This window comes from Manis pentadactyla, chromosome 10 (assembly GCF_030020395.1).
Source record: "Manis pentadactyla isolate mManPen7 chromosome 10, mManPen7.hap1, whole genome shotgun sequence".
NCBI classification, from domain to species: Eukaryota; Metazoa; Chordata; class Mammalia; order Pholidota; family Manidae; genus Manis; species Manis pentadactyla.
This window is the reverse complement of record NC_080028.1, coordinates 76,507,780-76,527,799: the sequence shown is the minus strand read 5'-3', so window position 1 is coordinate 76,527,799 and position 20,020 is coordinate 76,507,780. Positions and strand designations below refer to the sequence as shown.

The window sequence follows — 20,020 nt, the reverse complement described above, 5'->3', positions numbered from 1 at the left end:
CATAGGTTTCTTGGGAGGAGTAAATGAAATAATATCTCTAAAGTGCATAGCATAGTGCATGGCTCATAATAAAGGTCAGAAACAAAGGTGACATTATTATTATTATTCCTCGCTCTCTCTTCCTTTGAAAAGTTTTCCTGTAAACAAGCTTAGCAACAGGCTGTCTTACGTTGGATAAAGAAATATTGGTATTAAGCATTATTATATCTGCCTTACAAGTAATCAACCTGGCATTTCACACAGCTGTGTTCCTTTCTGCCCTTTTAATGACAATTCCCAACATATATTGCTATAAAGGTCTTACAGGTGCATCTGTTTACAGCGATTCCATATGCATTGTACCACCAGTTCCCAACTAATTCTAACCTAGTGGTTTTCTGAAGCAACTATATTTGAATGCAAAAAGAGTGGTCAAGAGGAAAAAGTGCTCTGCCACACATCTCCAACCAGCATCACTACCTTCATTTTTTCTAATTTTGAAAATTGTGAAAAAACACACTTAACACGAAATTTACCATCTTGACCATTTTGAAGTGCACAATTCAGTGATATGAAGTACATTCATATTGTTGCCCAACCATCACCACCTTCCATCTCCATAACTCTTTTTTTTTTTTTTTTTTTTTTTAGATAATTATTTTTTATTGAAGGGTAGTTGACACACACTATTACATTACATTAGTTTCAGGTGTACAACACAGTGATTCAACATTTATATACATGATAATTCTAAGTACCAGCTATCACCATACCAAGTTGTTACAATATTTTGACTATATTCCTTATGCTATACATTACATCCCGGTTGCTTATTTATTTTACAATTGGAAGTGTGTACTTTTTCTTGGTTGTTGTTGTTAGGGCATCTCTCATATTTATTGATCAAATGGTTGTTAACAACAATAAAATTCTGTATAGGGGAGTCAATGCTCAATGCACAATCATTAATCCACCCCAAGCCTAATTTTCGTCAGTCTCCAATCTTCTGAAGCATAACGAACAAGTTCTTACATGGAGAACAAATTCTTACATAGTGAATAAGTTACATGGTGAACAGTACAAGGGCAGTCATCACAGAAACTTTTGGTTTTGCTCATGCATTATGAACTATAAACAGTCAGTTCAAATATGAATACACATTTGATTTTTATACTTGATTTATATGTGGATACCACATTTCTCTCTTTATTATTTTTAATAAGATGCTGAAGTGGTAGGTAGATACAACATAAAGGTAGAAAACATAGTTTAGTGTTGTAAGAGAGCAAATGTAGATGATCAGGTGTGTGCCTGTAGACTATGTGTTAATCCAAGCTAGACAAGGGCAATAAAACATCCACATATGCAGAAGATTTCTCTCAGAACAGGGGGGGTGAGGTTCTAAGCCTCACCTCTGTTGATCCCCAATTTCTCACCTGATGACCCCCCTGCGACTGTGCCTGTCTTAGGTTGTTCCTCCCTTGAGGAATCTTACCCGTCTCTGGCTAACCAGTCATCTTCCGGGGCCATACAGGGAAATGTAAAGTTGGTAAGTGAGAGAGAAGCCTTATTGTTTGAAATGGTTAGCTTTTTATTTCTTTGCATATTTATGCCCTGTGGCTTCTATGCCCAGCATTTGTCTTGAGGTATCTTTACCACTTGGAGGAGTTATGATACTCGGTAAATTTGATATGAGGCACGAATTCTATTTAAGAATTCGTTGTAATTAGGAAGGAAGAAGAAAAGCTATAGAAGTAGCAGGCGGGAGAAAACATGGGAAGATTGATTATTTCTTTGACATATCTTCTTGTAGAGTAACTTCAGCATGTATAGATTTTAAGCTACTACTTAAATTGCGCACACACATTAACATAATAGGAGTACAGTTACATAACCAAAGCATATCTGTAATTACCAGCCATCTCCAGTGAAACCAAGAAAACCAGTTAGGCACCCTAGGCATTTGTGAAAACTTATCAATGATATGATGGTTATTATCTAACTGAATTTGAATAGTTTGAGAAAAATCAGACAAATTAAAACAACCCATTCCTGGGCACTGTTCACATCCCATATGTTCTTTTAACAGTAAATAGTCTGTAGTTGTAAGAGTTTGGAGCGCTACAATTTGCACTTCTCCTAATTCTTGGTTGAGTTCCAACAGTATAGATCCAGTCAAATTTGTTGTTTTACTGTATGCACAGGCCAGCTTAGATATCTCCTTCATTCCCATGGCAAGTCCAGGAGCTGGTGGGATGAGTGCATCTACAGCTGTAGCAGTGCGTGGATCTTTGTTGGGGTTTTTTGATGATCATCTTCTGGCATGAGTCTTCCCGAGAGTGCTGATGTTGGAAGTTCTCTTTCATATCGTTTCTTAGTTCATTTTCGGGGTAGCCCAATTAGGCTTTGATCCTCTGTATAAACACAATCAGACCCTTTGATTACACTTTTATATGTCCTTTATATCATTGTGTAGAACTCATTAGAGGTCACCACATAGGAACTGCATTTTTTTTTTTTAATCATTAATCTACACTTACATGACGAATACTTACGAATACTTTGTTTACTAGGCTCTCCCCTATACCAGGTCCCCCCTATATACTCCTTTACAGTCACTGTCCATCAGCGTAGCAACCTGTTGTAGAATCACTACTTGTCTTCTCTGTGTTGTACAGCCCTCCCCTTTCTCCCACCCCGCTATGGATGCTAATCTTAATACCCCCCTACTTCTCCCCCCCTTATCCCTCCCTACCCACCCATCCTCCCCAGTCCCTTTCCCTTTGGTACCTGTTAGTCCATTCTTGAGTTCTGTGATTCTGCTGCTGTTTTGTTCCTTCAGTTTTTCCTTTGTTCTTATATTCCACAGATGAGTGAAATCATTTGGTATTTCTCTTTCTCTGCTTGGCTTGTTTCACTGAGCAAAATACCCTCCAGCTCCATCCATGTTGCTGCAAATGGTTGGATTTGCCCTTTTCTTATGGCTGAGTAGTATTCCATTGTGTATATGTACCACATCTTCTTTATCCATTCATCTATCGATGGACATTTAGGTTGCTTCCAATTCTTGGCTATTGTAAATAGTGCTGCGATAAACATAGGGGTGCACTGATCTTTCTCATACTTGATTGCTGCATTCTTAGGGTAAATTCCTAGGAGTGCAATTCCTGGGTCAAATGGTAAGTCTGTTTTGAGCATTTTGATGTACCTCCATACTGCTTTCCACAATGGTTGAACAAGTTTACATTCCCACCAGCAGTGTAGGAGGGTTCCCCTTTCTCCACAGCCTCGCCAACATTTGTTGTTGTTTGTCTTTTGGATGGCAGCCATCCTTACTGGTGTGAGGTGATACCTCATTGTAGTTTTAATTTGCATTTCTCTGATAATTAGCGATGTGGAGCATCTTTTCATGTGTCTGTTGGCCATCTGTATTTCTTTTTTGGAGAACCGTCTGTTCAGTTCCTTTGCCCATTTTTTAATTGGGTTATTTGTTTTTTGTTTGTTGAGGCGTGTGAGCTCTTTATATATTCTGGACGTCAAGCCTTTATCGGATGTGTCATTTTCAAAGATATTCTCCCATACTGTAGGGTTTCTTTTTGTTCTATTGATGGTGTCTTTTGCTGTACAGAAGCTTTTCAGCTTAATATAGTCCCACTTGTTCATTTTTGCTGTTGTTTTCCTTGCCCGGGGAGATATGTTCAAGAAGAGGTCACTCATGTTTATGTCTAAGAGGTTTGTGCCTATGTTTTCTTCCAAGAGTTTAATGGTTTCATGACTTACATTCAGGTCTTTGATCCATTTTGAGTTTACTTTTGTATATGGGGTTAGACGATGGTCCAGTTTCATTCTCCTACATGTAGCTGTCCAGTTTTGCCAGCACCATCTGTTGAAGAGACTGTCATTTCGCCATTGTATGTCCATGGCTCCTTTATCAAATATTAATTGACCATATATGTCTGAGTTAATGTCTGGATTCTCTAGTCTGTTCCATTGGTCTGTGGCTCTGTTCTTGTGCCAGTACCAAATTGTCTTGATTACTATGGCTTTATAATAGAGCTTGAAGTTGGGGAGTGAGATCCCCCCTACTTTATTCTTCTTTCTCAGGATTGCTTTGGCTATTCGGGGTCTTTGGTGGTTCCATATGAATTTTTGAATTATTTGATCCAGTTCATTGAAGAATGTTGCTGGTAGTTTCATAGGGATTGCATCAAATCTGTATATTGCTTTGGGCAGGATGGCCATTTTGACGATATTAATTCTTCCTAGCCATGAGCATGGGATGCGTTTCCATCTGTTAGTGTCCCCTTTAATTTCTTTTAAGAGTGACTTGTAGTTTTCAGAATATAAGTCTTTCACTTCTTTGGTTAGGTTTATTCCTAGGTATTTTATTTTTTTTGATGCAATTGTGAATGGAGTTGTTTTCCTGATTTCTCTTTCTGTTGGTTCATTGTTGGTATATAGGAAAGCCACAGATTTCTGTGTGTTGATTTTGTATCCTGCAACTTTGCTGTATTCCGATATCAGTTCTAGTAGTTCTGGGGTGGAGTCTTTAGGGTTTTTTATGTACAGTATCATGTCATCTGCAAATAGTGACAGTTTGACTTCTTCTTTGCCAATCTGGATTCCTTGTATTTTTTTGTTTTGTCTGATTGCCGTGGCTAGGACCTCTAGTACAATGTTAAATAACAGTGGGGAGAGTGGGCATCCCTGTCTAGTTCCCGATCTCAGCGGAAATGCTTTCAGCTTCTCGCTATTCAATATAATGTTGGCTGTGGGTTTTTCATAGATGGCCTTTATTATGTTGAGGTACTTGCCCTCTATTCCCATTTTGCTGAGAGTTTTTATCATGAATGGATGTTGAACTTTGTCAAATGCTTTTTCAGCATCTATGGAGATGATCATGTGGTTTTTGTCTTTCTTTTTGTTGATGTGGTGGATGATATTGATGGACTTTCGAATGTTGTGCCATCCTTGCATCCCTGGGATGAATCCCACTTGGTCATGGTGTACGATGGTTTTGATGTATTTTTGAATTCGGTTTGCTAAAATTTTGTTGAGTATTTTTGCGTCTACGTTCATCAGGGATATTGGTCTATAGTTTTCTTTTTTGGTGGTGTCTTTGCCTGGTTTTGGTATTAGGGTGATGTTAGCTTCATAGAATGAGTTTGGGAGTATCCCCTCCTCTTCTATTTCTTGGAAAACTTTAAGGAGAATGGGTATTATGTCTTCCCTGTATGTCTGATAAAATTCTGAGGTAAATCCATCTGGCCTGGGGGTTTTGTTCTTTGGTAGTTTTTTGATTACCGCTTCAATTTCGTTGCTGGTAATTGGTCTGTTTAGATTTTCTGTTTCTTTTTGGGTCAGTCTTGGAAGGTTGTATTTTTCTAGGAAGTTGTCCATTTCTCCTAGGTTTCCCAGCTTGTTAGCATATAGGTTTTCATAGTAGTCTCTAATAATTCTTTGTATTTCTGCGGGATCTGTTGTGATTTTTCCTTTCTCATTTCTGATACTGTTGATTTGTGTTGACTCTCTTTTCCTCTTAATAAGTCTGGCTAGAGGCTTATCTATTTTGTTTATTTTCTCGAAGAACCAGCTCTTGGTTTCATTGATTTTTGCTATTGTTTTATTCTTCTCAATTTTATTTATTTCTTCTCTGATCTTTATTATGTCCCTCCTTCTGCTGACCTTAGGCCTCATTTGTTCTTCTTTTTCCAATTTTGATAGTTGTGACATTAGACCGTTCATTTGGGATTGCTCTTCCTTTTTTAAATATGCTTGGAGTGCTATATACTTTCCTCTTAAGACTGCTTTTGCTGCGTCCCACAGAAGTTGGGGCTTAGTGTTGTTGTTGTCATTTGTTTCCATATATTGCTGGATCTCCATTTTGATTTGGTCATTGATCCATTGATTATTTAGGAGCGTGTTGTTTAGCCTCCATGTGTTTGTGAGCCTTTTTGCTTTCTTTGAACAGTTTATTTCTAGTTTAATGCCTTTGTGGTCTGAAAAGTTGGTTGGTAGGATTTCAATCTTTTGGAATTTACTGAGGCTCTTTTTGTGTCCTAGTATGTGGTCTATTCTGGAGAATGTTCCATGTGTACTTGAGAAGAACGTGTATCCTGTTGCTTTTGGATGTAGAGTTCTGTAGATGTCTATTAGGTCCATCTGTTCTAGTGTGTTGTTCAGTGCCTCTGTGTCCTTACTTATTTTCTGTCTGGTGGATCTGTCCTTTGGAGTGAGTGGTGTGTTGAAGTCTCCTAGAATGAATGCATTGCATTCTATTTCCTCCTTTAGTTCTGTTAATATTTGTTTCAGGTATGTTGGTGCTCCTGTATTGGGTGCATATATATTTATAATGGTTATATCCTCTTGATGGACTGAGCCCTTTATCATTATGTAATGTCCTTCTTTGTCTTTTGTTACTTTCTTTATTTTGAAGTCTGTTTTGTCTGATACCAGAATTGCAACACCTGCTTTCTTCTCTCTGTTGTTTGCTTGAAATATCTTTTTCCATCCCTTGACTTTAAGTCTGTGCGCGTCTTTGGGTTTGAGGTGAGTCTCTTGTAAGCAGCATATGGATGGATCTTGCTTTTTTATCCATTCTATTACTCTGTGTCTTTTGATTGGTGCATTCAGTCCATTTACATTTAGGGTGATTATTGAAAGGTATGAATTTATTGCCATTGCAGGCTTTAAGTTTGTGGTTACCAAAGGTTTAGGGTTAGCTTCTTTACTGTCTTACTGTCTAACTTAACTCGCTTGTTGAGCTATTATAAACACAATCTGATGATTCTTTATTTCTCTCCCTTCTTATTCCTCCTCCTCCCTTCTTCATATGTTGGGTGTTTTGTTGTGTGCTCTTTTTAGGAGTGCTCCCATCTAGAGCAGTCCCTGTAGGATGCCCTGTAGAGGTGGTTTGTGGGAGGCAAATTCCCTCAACTTTTGCTTGTCTGGGAATTGTTTAATCCCTCCTTCATATTTAAATGATATTCGTGCTGGATACAGTAGTCTTGGTTCGAGGCCCTTCTGTTTCATTGCATTAAGTATATCATGCCATTCTCTTCTGGCCTGTAGGGTTTCTGTTGAGAAGTCTGATGATAGCCTGATGGGTTTTCCTTTGTAGGTAACCTTTTTTTTCTCTCTGGCTGCTTGTAATACTTTGTCCTTGTCTGTGATCTTTGCCATTTTAATTATTATGTGTCTTGGTGTTGCCCTCCTTGGATCCCTTGTCATGGGAGTTCTGTGTACCTCTGTGGTCTGAGAGGCCATTTCTTCCCCTAGTTTGGGGAAATTTTCAGCAATTATTTCTTCAAAGACATTTTCTATCCCCTTTTCTGTCTCTACTTCTTCTGGAATGCCTATGATTCTTATATTATTTCTTTTATATTGATCACTCAGCTCTCTTAAAATTCTTTCATTCCTGGAGATCCTTTTATCTCTCTCTGCATCAGCTTCTCTGCGTTCCTGTTCTCTGTTTTCTAGTCCATTAATGGTCTCTTGCATCTCGTCCATTCTGTTTTGAAGTCCTTCCAGAGCTTGTTTTATTTCTGAATTCTCCTTCCTTAGTTCTTGCATATTTCTCTGCAAGTCCATCAGCATGGTTATGACTTTTGTTTTGAATTCTTTTTCAGGTAGACTGGCTAAATCTATCTCCCCAGATTCCTTCTCAGGGGAAGATGTAGCAGATGCCGAAGCTGTCTGGGTTAGTCTTGTCTGAATCATATTTTTTTGCCTTTTCATGTTGACAGGTGCTATTGACTGTCAGCTGGGAGGGCCAAAATTTTCACTTACTACTGGCCTTTCTTTACTGGGGCAACTGCGACCCCTAGTGGCTTGTGTTGGGTAATTGCGTGTAGAGTGGATCTTTGTGTCTTGCCCGGCCGGAAGGGAGAAATTTCCCTTTCTGTGGGCGGAATTTGTCTCAGGCTGCTTCTCTGCTTTCGCAGCGCCCGGTGGGGTAATGGATGCGGGGGCTGCTTGACTGTTTGCCTCCGTGAGGGGTCTCAGAGCTGTTGCCCAGGGGGTTAGTGCACCCGGTTTTCCCTGTAATTTCCAGCTGCTGTACTGTGACCTGGGTTGTTTCCGTCAAGCTGTTAAGTCCCTGTCCCTTTAAGACTTTCAAAAAGCCCCCGCTTTTCTTTGTCACAGGGGCATCAGCTTCAGCACCCGCTCTGAGGTCTTACCCCCTGTTCTCCCAGTATCCAGGGCCCCCTGGGCATATACTGTGTCTGCGCTCTGGCCCGGATGGCTGGGGCTGGGTGTTCGGCAGTCCTGGGCTCCGTCTCCCTCCCGCTCTGCCTATTGTTCTCCCGCCGGGAGCTGGGGGGAGGGGCGCTCGGGTCCCGCAGGGCCGGGGCTTGTATCTTACCCCTTTCACCAGTCGCTGGGTTCTCGCTGGTGTAGCTGCAGTCTGGCCACTGTCCTGCGTCTTCTGGTCTCTCTTTTAGGGCTAGTTGTGTTTGTTGTATTTTCAAAAGTATATATGTTTTTGGGAGGAGATTCCCACTGTCCTACTCACGCCGCCATGTTGGCTCCGCCCGATCTCCATAACTCTTTATCCTGCAAAATAAATTCTATATTAATTAATCAGTAACTCCCCTCACCAAATAATTCCAGCTCTGGCGACCACCATTCTTTATGTGTGAATGATTTTGACTATCTATAAGTACCTTATGTAAGTGGAATCATACAGTATTTGTCTTTTTGTGACTGACAACACATTTAGCATAATGTCCTCCAGGTTCATCCATGTTGTAGCATGTGTCAGAATTTCCTTCCTTTTTAAAGCTGAATAATATTCCCTTGTATGGATATACCACATTTTGTTCTTTGTTCTCTTTTCTCTGCCATACTGTTTTGCATAGCAGCTATACCATTTTACATTCCTACCAATAGTACATAAAATTTCTAATTTCTCTTTATCCTTGCCTACACTTATATTCTATTTTTTTATAGTAGCTATTTTAATGGGTGTGTATCTCATTGTAGTTTTGATTTGCCCTTCCCTAATGTAGCTACCTTCATTTTTAACTCTCCCAAGAGCTCTTATTATTGGGTCTCTTGTTGTCTAGCTAAGAGCATCTGCAATGACATTCTGGCATCTGGGGTTCTGCTCCAACCAACTGAATACAGATTCTCACAACTTCAAAGCTCAAAGCTGATGATTTTCACATTTAAACACTTTGAACAATGAGGATCATGATTCTCTCCAGAGACAGAACATTTGTCTTTTTCCCATCTATTAAAGAGTAGTCTGTGATAAGTGTTTGGAACTCTTAAAATATCTCCTCTCCGTCAGTAATTCCTTGATACTGGAGCCAAAATATCTTTAGATGACTGCACTCTATTTGTATTTGCAAGAACTTAAAAGCTAGGATTTACATTTAGAATTCCTTTGCCTTTCAAGCTTCTCATTGGGAACATAGCCCTTTTCTTTCTGGGAAGTACCAGACAACATATTATCCCTTATTTTCCAAACAAGCCATGTCTCAGGTTTGAAGGTTCTTGCTGGATGTATATAAAAGTAGAGTAGGGTGTTCATACTTAGAAACAGACAAAAGTTATTTAGAGCAAAATCTGGTATACATCATGAGCAATCAACCTGAGGAATGCTAATTTGGATTTTTAAAAATTGGATTGAACTCTGGAGACTCTACAAGAAAGTATAATGATGCAAAGTATAGGATCTGGAGTGTGATTGCTGGGATTTGAATTCCAGCTCAATCACATACTGTGTTGCTTGAACTCTCTACACCTCAGTTTCATCATATATAAAATGGATACAATAATAGTTCTAACCAGATAGGACTGTTATAGAGGACTAAAAAAGTAATACATGTGAAGTATTAGAGCTGTAACATTTATTACTGGGAGTGGGTAATAAATGCTAGCTACTATTAGGTACTTCAGGGAATAAGGAGGATTGGGGAGAGGGCAAAAGAGCAAGGCTTTGGCTTACCTACCACTGCCTTAACCAGAGAACATTCCCCTTTTCCTGCTTACTTACATTGGGCTTCTGAAATAAAGTTTTGTTTGTTCCACAAACAGAGTTTGAAACCAGTAATGAAATATTTACATGAGAGAACAAGATAATCGAGATATATTGCTAAAATAAAAATAAAATGTTGATAAAAGCAGGTAGTACAACAGTGCATTATAAAGTGATCTTATATTGTCCTTATCTATATATTCTCAAAAGAGATCACCAAAATGTGATCATTGTTAGATGGTAGAATTAAAGAAAATTTTTATTCCTTCACATTTTGCTAACCTGCACTCTGTTTTTTACAATAAGAATTTAAATGAACACATTTCTCTTAGGAATTTAAACTATACTTAATGTTTTCTTGAAGTCTGCATTCTTAAATGGCAACAAAAAAACATACAAACTAAAGACTTAAAATATGGCATTAAATAAAAACTCCCTTGTATAAATTGTTCTGTTTTATTCTAGATTTTAGATGTAAATGGCAATGTTCTACCTCCTGGACAAGAAGGAGATATTGGCATTCGAGTTCTACCTAACCGACCATTTGGCCTTTTTACTCATTATGTAGTAAGAGACTTACTAAATAACCTCTTGTTTGCTATTTATTTCTCAAAAAGTGCTTGATAACTATTCCTCGTTGCCTCGAAAGGGCACTTAGGGCAGCCTTTTCTTGAGAGATTCATTGTCCTGAATGGTAATCCCTTAGACAGGGAACTGAAGAAATGCCCCAATGCTCACTAGAGAAGTGCACAGTGGTCCCCCTGGACTAGATCACTGCTCCAGGCCCATGAAGGTCAGGAGAAGAGAGCCTTGGAGAGAAGATAGCCCTCTCCATACACACTGATCCTCTCCACTCTCAAACAGTATCCAATCATTCTCCTGAAATCTTATTAGTGGTCTTCCTTCTTGGGAGAAGTGACAGGGATAGAGAATGGCTGGCAGTGAGATTAAGGTACATCTCTTTCACCAGAGGCCTTCCAAGCTCCCTACCATTTGCAAACATATTTTCATCTCTAATCACAATGAACAAATTAAAGTTTACATCAAAGGTCTAGGTTACATAATGTAACAATACTTCATTTTTCCTACTGCCAGTTACAAAACCAATTCTGTTTTTGTGTAAAAACAAAATATAAAAACAGAACAAAAAACCCCTCTTCTTAGAATTATTAGGTGTTGGTGCTTTTAGCTGAGTATTCACTTCTTTCTTTTCCTACCAGTGTTAGATATCAACCACTTAGCAAAAGACATTTAGGCTACTCCTTTGAGCTCTAATTTCCTGCAATATTTATTTTATGACTCATCTAAGAAAATTATCAGGATGGAAGAATGCCTGGTCTTTGTAACTGTAGTTACCTTTCTTATATTGGGCTAGCTCAATGGTGGAATTTCATCCTTGTTCAATGTGCTGGCTCCTCTTCATTCTAAGGCTTCTCAAAAGAACCAAACACTTCTTTCTCCTTGAACATTTAAAAAATCCAGCTAAACAGAAGAGTCATGTTCACACTAATAGTAACAAAATGCTATTTATTCCTTAGAATGATCCTATAAAAACAGCTTCAACTCTACGAGGCAATTTCTACATCACTGGGGACAGGGGCTATATGGATGAAGATGGATATTTCTGGTTTGTTGCAAGATCAGATGATATCATATTATCCTCTGGGTAATTTTCTTTTTCATCTGTGCATGTCTATGTTAACTGATCATCAGTGTTCTGGAGTGAACCTGCTACTTGCCTTTATAAATTTCTGTCATATGTTTTATTTCCCAGTTACCGAATTGGGCCATTTGAGGTAGAAAGTGTCCTGATGGAACATCCTGCAGTTGCAGAGTCAGCTGTTGTCAGCAGCCCAGACCCCATCAGAGGAGAGGTAAAAGAATGGATTTGTCTCCACTTTATCATCTGTTGGCAGTCCAACACATACTTTTAAATGGTAGTTCACTGAAACAGAATTACTCAAATGATTCATTCACTAACTATGCAAGTCAGACAGAGAATAATTCCTAAATATGGAAGTCAAATAGAAATAGGCTAGCCAGAAAGAATGGCTACAGAATAATGAAAAATATATTACACATGGAATTTAACAGTATGTATTTTCCATGGAGGGCTGGGGCAAAGACAGTGGCAATGCCAAGGACCCAGGCTCACACCAGGAAAGGACACCAGGGGTCAGTTAGAAAGGATCAAGGTGTTTCCCAGAAGGTCCGGAAAACCAGCAGGGTCCCTGGTGCAGTTGAGGATAGGTTGGCATCAGATATCAGGGGTGGGAGCAAGGTCAGAGACAGAAAATTAGGCAACCAGAAATAGGTTGGGTAGGTAGATAAGTAGAGAATTCAGGAAATAAGCTGTGACTAAAACAGGGGCCCTGAAAGCTCACTCCTTTTGGAGCTGATCACATGGTAATGGGCTTAAAGATTCCATGCCACTTTTCAAGCCCCCATTGCCAGGCAGGGCCTTCAATATTCAATAGATGAGAGTAAGGAACAGATTCAGTGACTTCTGAAGTTTATCCCTTCATTCTGACTCCACCAGTTGGACTGAATGTGTCTCAGCTCCTCCTGTGCCTCTCCCCTAGCATCAGCCATCATTAGTTTTTTCCACCTAGACAGGCACTTAGTTGGTAGCTGAAACTTTAGGACCAGAGTTGGCTTGGCAGGTCACCTGATATCCCAGAGTATAACAGCAAAGATCTATTAGTGTGTTATGGTCCCCCCACAGCTCTGAGGTCTTGATGTACGGCTTGCATTAGCCAAGTGAGTGGAAAAGTTTGACCAGTTCAGCTTCTCAATATTAGTGAGCTGCAACATTTCCTGATAGATGTGGGTGGGTGTCCTGAATAAGGTATCCATGTACAAAGTGCCCATGGGCTCCATGCTATAGGGAGAAACTCTCTTGTAGTAACAGGCCTGTCCTACCTGGGTTGGGTCTTTCTCTAGGTGAGGTCCTGCCAGGCCTACAATTGAGTAGCAAGTTCCAGAATAACTGATCAAAACCAGATAAATGAAGACTTTTAGGACAATATCCAAAATACTGGGAACCTTTATCTACCTACCATAGTCTTGCAAATTATTTTCACACTGCTGCCTATTTTGCAGTGTTTTAGCTTTAAACATTCCCAATGCTAGTAGTTAATCAAAACTACTTTGGCAGTTTTTGTGCATATTTAATTTTTTTCCTCAAGTAAATTGTCCAAAAGCAAATGGGTTTAAAAGTGAGCATTTATATTCCTGTATTGAGTTTTTGTGTGCTTTCAGTTGATTTTCACGATTTTATAAATATTAGGTATTTCAGTTACTTTGCTTTTAAAAATTTATTTTCAGCCAATGACTTAATTTACCTACTTAACTACATTTTCACAATTTTCAAAAATGTGTACTTTTTTTCTTTAGGTATCATTAATCTACAATTACATGAGGAACATTATGTTTACTAGACTCCCCCCATAACCAAGTCCCCCCCACATACCCCATTAGTCACTGTCCATCAGCGTAGTGAGATGCTGTAAAATCACTACTTGTCTTCTTTGTGTTGCACAGCCCTCCCCCCACATTATACATACTAATCGTAAGGCCCCCTTTCTACTTCCCGCCCTTCTCCCTCCCTTCCCACCCATCCTCGTCAGTCCCTTTCCCTTTGGTAACTGTTAGTCCTTTCCTGGGTTCTGTGATTCTGCTGCTGTTCTGTTCCTTCAGTTTTTCCTTTGTTCTTATACTCCACAGATGAATGAAATCATTTGGTACTTGTCTTTCTCGGCCTGGCTTATTTCATTGAGCATAATACCCTCTAGCTCCATCCATGTTGTTGCAAATGGTAGGATTTGTTTTCTTCTTATGGCTGAATAATATTCCATTGTGTATATGTACCACATCTTCTTTATCCATTCATCTACTGATGGACACTTAGGTTGATTCCATTTCTTGGCTATTGTAAATAGTGCTGCGATAAACATAGGGGTGCATCTGTCTTTTACAAACTGGGCTGCTGTATTCTTAGGGTAAATTCCTAGAAGTAGAATTCCTGGGTCAAATGGTATTTCTATTTTGAGCTCTTTGAGGAACCTCCTTACTGCTTTCCACAATGGTTGGACTAATTTACATTCCAACCAGCAGTGTAGGAGGGTTCCCTTTCTCCACAATCTCGCCAACATTTGTTGTTTGTCTTTTGGATGGTGGTGATCCTTACTGGTATGAAGTGATATCTCATTGTTAATTTGCATTTCTCTGATGACTAGCAATGTGGGGCATCTTTTCATGTGTCTGTCAGCCATCTAAATTTCTTCTTTGGAGAACTGTCTGTTCAGCTCCTCTGCCTGTTTTTTAATTGGATTATTTGCTTTTTGTTTGTTGAGGTGCATGAGGTCTTTATATATTTTGAATGTCAACCCTTTATCGGATCCGTCATTTATGAATATATTCTCCCATACTGTAGGGTACCTTTTTGTTCTATTGATGGTGTCCTTTGCTGTACAGAAGCTCTTCAGCTTGATATAGTCCCACTTGTTCATTTTTGCTTTTGTTTCCCTTACCTGGGGAGATATGTTCATGAAGAAGTCGCTCATGTTTATGTCCAAGAGATTTTTGCCTATGTTTTTTTCTAAGAGTTTTATGATTTCTTGACTTACATTCAGGTGTTTGATCCATTTCAAATTTACTTTTCTGTATGGGGTTAGACAGTGATCCAGTTTCATTCTCTTACATGTAGCTGTCCACTTTTGCCAGCATTATCTGTTGAAGAGGCTGTCATTTCCCCATTGTATGTACATGGCTCCTTTATCGTATATTAATTGACCATATATGTTTGGGTTAATGTCTGGAGTCTCTATTCTGTTCCACTGGTCTGTGGCTCTGTTCTTGTGCCAGTACCAAATTACTGTGGCTTTGTAGTAGAGCTTGAAGTTGGGAATGAGATCCCCCCCTCCCCATTTTATTCTTCCTTCTCAGGATTGCTTTGGCTATTCAGGGTCTTTGGTATTTCCATATAAATTTTTGAACTATTTGTTCCAGTTTGTTGAAGAATGTTGTTGGTAATTTGATAGGGATTGCATCAAATCTGTAAATTGCTTGGGGCAGGATGGCCATTTTGACGATATTAATTCTTCCTAGCCAAGAGCATGGGATGAGTTTCCATTTGTTAGTGTCCTCTTTAATTTCTCTTAAGAGTGTCTTATAGTTTTCAGGGTAGAGGTCTTTCACTTCCTCGGTTAGGTTTATTCCTAGGTATTTTATTCTTTTTGATGCAATTATGAATGGAATTGTTTTCCTGATTTCTCTATTAGTTCATTGTTAGTGTATAGGAAAGCCACAGATTTCTGTGTGCTAATTTTGTATCCTGTGTAATTTTCCTGTATTCTGATATCAGTTCTAGTAGTTTTGGAATGGAGTCTTTTGGGTTTTTTATATGCAATATCATATCATCTGCAAATAGTGACAGTTTAACTTCTTCTTTAACAATCTGGATTCCTTGTATTTCTTTGTTTTGTCTAATTGCCGTGGCTAGGACCTCCAGTACTATGTTGAATAACAGTGGGAGAGTGGGCATCCCTGTCTTGTTCCCGATCTTAGAGGAGAAGCTTTCAGCTTCTCGTTGTTCAGTATGATGTTGGCTGTGGGTTTGTCATATATGGCCTTTATTATGTTGAGATACTTGCCCTCTATATCCATTTTGCTAAGAGTTTTTATCATGAATGGACGTTGAATTTTGTTGAATGCTTTTTCAGCATCTATGGAGATGATCATGTGGTTTTTGTCCTTCTTTTTGTTGATGTGGTGGATGATGTTGATGGATTTTCGAATGTTGTACCATCCTGCATCCCTGAGATGAATCCCACTTGATCATGGTGTATGATCCTCTTGATGTGTTTTTGAATTCGGTTTCCTAATATTCTGTTGAGTATTTTTGCATCTATGTTCATCAGGTATATGGGTCTGTAATTTTCTTTTTTGGTGGGATCTTTGCCTGGTTTTGGTATTAGGGTGATGCTGGCTTCATAGAATGAGTCTGGAAGTATTCCCTCTTCTTCTATCTTATGGAAAACTTTAAGGAGAATGGGTATTATGTCTTCTCTGTATGTCTGATAAAACTACACGGTAAATCCATCTGGCATGGGAGTTTTGCTCTTGAGTAGTTTTTTGATTACCGCTTCAATTTCTTTGCTGGTAATTGGTCTGTTTAGATTTTCTGTTTCTTCCTTGGTCAGTATTGGAAGGTTGTATTTTTCTAGGAAGTTGTCTCTTTCTTCTAGGTTTTCCAGCTTCTTAGCATATAGGTTTTCATAGTAGTCTCTAATAATTCTTTGTATTTCTGTTAGTTCCGTCGTGATGTTTCCTTTCTCGTTTCTGATTCTGTTGATGTGTGTTGATTCTCTTTTTCTGTTAATAAGTCTAGCTAGAGGCTTATCTATTTCGTTTATTTTCTCAAAGAACCAGCTGTTGGTTTCATTGATTTTTTCTATCATTTTAGTCTTCTCCATTTTATTTATTTCTTCCCTGATCTTTATCATGTCCCTCCTTCTGCTGACTTTAGGCCTCATTTGTTCTTCTTTTTCCAATTTCGATAACTGTGTCTTTAGACTATTCATTTGGGATTGTTCTTCCTTCTTTAAAATGCCTGGTTGCTATATACTTTCCTCTTAAGACTGCTTTCGCTGCGTCCCACAGAAGTTGGGGCTTTGTGTTGTTGTTATTTGTTTCCATATATTGCTGGATCTCCATTTTAATTTGGTCATTGATCCATTGATTATTTAGGAGCATGTTGTTGAGCCTCCATGTGTTTGTGAGCCTTTTTGCTTTCTTTGTACAATTTATTTCTAGTTTTATTCCTTTGTAGTCTGAGAAGTTGGTTGGTAGAATTTCAATCTTTTTGAATTTACTGAGGCTCTTTTTGTGGCCTAGTATGTGGTCTATTCTGGATAATGTTCCATGTGCAGTTGAGAAGAATGTGTATCCTGTTGCTTTTGGGTGTAGAGTTCTAGAGATGTCTATTAGGTCCATCTGTTCTAGTGTGTTGTTCAGTGCCTCTGTGTCCTTATTTATTTTCTCTCTGGTGGATCTGTCCTTTGGAGTGAGTGGTGTGTTGAATTCTCCTAAAATAAATATATTGCATTCTATTTCCTTCTTTAATTCTGTTAGTATTTGTTTCATATATGTTGGTGCTCCTGTATGGGGTGCATATATATTTATAATGGTTATATCCTCTTGTTGGACTGACCCCTTTATCATTATGTAGTGTCCTCCTTTATCTCTTGTTACTTTCTTTGTTTTGAAGTCTATTTTGTCTGATACTAGTACTGCAACACCTGCTTTTTTCTCCTTTTTGTTTGCGTGAAATATCTTTTACCATCCCTTGACTTTTAGTCTGTACATGTCTTTGGGTTTGAGGTGAGTCTCTTGTAAGCAGCATATAGATGGGTCTTGCTTTTTTATCCATGCTGTTACTCCTTGTCTTTTGATTGGTGCATACAGTCCATTTATATTTAGGGTGATTATTGAAAGATATGTACTTATTGCCATTGCAGGCTTTACGTTCGTGGTTACCAAAGGTTCAAGGTTAGCTTCTTTACTGTTTTACTGCCTAACTTAACTCACTTATTGAGCTAGTATAAACAGTCTGATGATTCTTTATTTCTCTCCCTTCTTTTTCCTCCTTCTCCATTCTTTGTATGTTAGGTGTTTTTTGTTTGTTTGTGTGTGTGTGTGTGTGTGTGTGTGTGTGTGCTCTTTTGTGTTTCCTTTGACTGTTTTTGTGCATAGTTGATTTTATTTTTTGCCTTTAGTTGGTATTTGATTGTTCTGCTTTTTTGCTGTGGTTTTATTTTCTCTGTTGACTTCTGTTTAGCTGTAGGGGTGCTTCCATCTAGAGCAGTCCCTCTAAAATACCCTGTAGAGGTGGTTTGTGTGAGGCAAATTCCCTCAACTTTTGCCTGTCTGGGAATTGTTTAATCCCTCCTTCATATTTAAGTGATAATCATGCTGCATACAGTATCCTTGGTTCAAGGCCATTCTGTTTCATAGCATTAAATATATCATGCCATTCTCTTCTGACCTGTAAGGTTTCTGTTGAGAAGTCTGATGAAAACCTGATGGTTTTTCCTTCATAGGTGACGTTTTTTCTCTCTCTGGCTGCTTTTAATACTCTGTCCTTGTCTTTGATCTTTGCCATTTTAATTATTATGCGTCTTGGTGTTGTCCTCATTGGGTCCCTTTTCTTGGGAGTTCTGTGTGCTTCCATGGTCTGAGAGGCTATTTCCTCCTCCAGCTTGGGGAAGTTTTCAGCAATTATTTCTTCAAAGACACTTTCTATCCCTTTTTCTCTCTCTTCTTTTTCTGGTACCCCTATAATGCGGATATTGTTCCATTTAGATTGGTCATGCAGTTCTCTTAATATTCTTTCATTTCTGGATATCCTTTTATCTCTCTCTGCATCAGCCTCTCTGCGTTCCTGTTCTCTGATTTCTATTCCGTCAATGGCCTCTTGCATCTCATCCATTCTGCTTTGAAGTCCTTCCAGAGATTGTTTTATTTCTGTATTCTCCCTCCTTAGCTCTTGCATTTTTCTCTGCAGCTCCATCAGCATGGTTATGACCTTCATTTTGAATTCTTTTTCAGGTAGATTGGTTAGGTCTATCTCCCCAGGTTCCGTCTCAGGGGAGGATGTCTGTGTGATTCTGGTCCGAATCAAATTCTTCTGCCTTTTCATGGCAATGGGCAGATGGCGCATGTGTCAGCTGGTAGAACAAAATCCCTTTCTGCTTGCTCCTCAAGTTCCTCTCCTGGGAGAACGGCGACCCTTAGTGGCTTGTGCTGGGCAGTTGTGCTCAGACGGGGTCTCCGATTCTTGCCCGGCTGCTGTGGAGCTCCATGCAGTTGCTGTGGGCGTGGCCGGCTTCAGGCTGCTGCTCTGCTGTGGCAGGGCCGTGGCCAGAGGGTGAACTGGCGGGAGGCCTGTTTATCGCTGTGAGGGGCCTCCAAGCTGCGCTGCCACCCACAGGGTTAGTGTGCCCAGAGTTCCCTGGGATTCCCAGCTGCTTGGCTTAGTGCACAGGACGCTTCTGTCCAGCTATGAGGCCCCTTTCCCTTTAAGACTTTCAAAGAGCACTCGTTTTTCTTTTTCCCAGGGGCGCCAGCTACGGGCACTGGCTCACAGATTTTACTGTCCCATTTCCCTAGTATCCAGCACACCACACACTGTGTGTCTGTGCTCCCAGTGGAGAAGTCTAGGGCTGGGTTTTAGCAGTCCTGGGCTCCCTTTCCCTCCCCTCTCTGACTCCTCTCCTCCTGCCGGGAGCTGGGGTGAGGGGCAGTCGGGTCCCACCAGGCTGCAGCCTGTATCTTAGCCCCTTCGTGACGCGCTGGTTCTCGCAGGTGTAGATGTAGCCTGGCTGTTGTCCTGTATCTTCTGGTCTCTCTTTTAGGAATAGTTGTATCTGTTACATTTTCAAAAATACATATGTTTTTGGGAGGAGGTTTCTGTTGTTCTACTCATGCCGCCATCTTGGCTCCTCCTCCAAAATGTGTGCTTTTTACAATGCTTTCTTAAAAGATGAAACTTCCAAAAGGGATAAAGGAATGGACGACTGCTATTGTTACTTCTGAAAAGAACATTTAGATTTTAAATACTAGTCTAATATTGCAATGTGAAATAAAGAGCTGAAAAATATTTGTCTAGGTTATTGGATTCCTGAATTTTTTTGGATCACACAGTTCTTTGCACTTTAAAAGCCCTAGGGCACTATTGGATTTATGCAATATGATGGAAATGTTCTATATCTGCACCATCCAATAGAACAGCCATTCGTGGCAATTAAACATTTGAGATGTGACTAGTATATCTGTGTAAATTTTATTTTTTATCTCAATTAATTTAAATATAAATAGCTACATGTAGATAGCAGCTGCCATATTGAATAGCATAAGATTTTCCTCATACAAATGCTAAATTTTGCATAGAATTTCAGAGAAATTTTGAATCCACTTATGGATTTTAGATTTTAAAAAATCTTATACTACAACTAATACCTAATGTTTTTGATGACTTAGTATGTTCCAGGTGTT

The 20,020-nt window shown here is 39.3% G+C and overlaps 1 protein-coding gene across 1 annotated transcript in view; it reads left to right on the top strand.

Moving 5' to 3' along the window:
* The window catches only part of ACSM3 (acyl-CoA synthetase medium chain family member 3), a 41,091-nt gene that overhangs the window by 18,295 nt on the left and 2,776 nt on the right, over positions 1-20,020 (top strand). Inside the window, exons 9-11 of the mRNA XM_036899364.2 lie at positions 10,430-10,531; positions 11,503-11,630; positions 11,739-11,838. Coding sequence (XP_036755259.2) covers positions 10,430-10,531; positions 11,503-11,630; positions 11,739-11,838 — 330 coding nt within the window. The remainder of the gene's footprint in view (positions 1-10,429; positions 10,532-11,502; positions 11,631-11,738; positions 11,839-20,020) is intronic.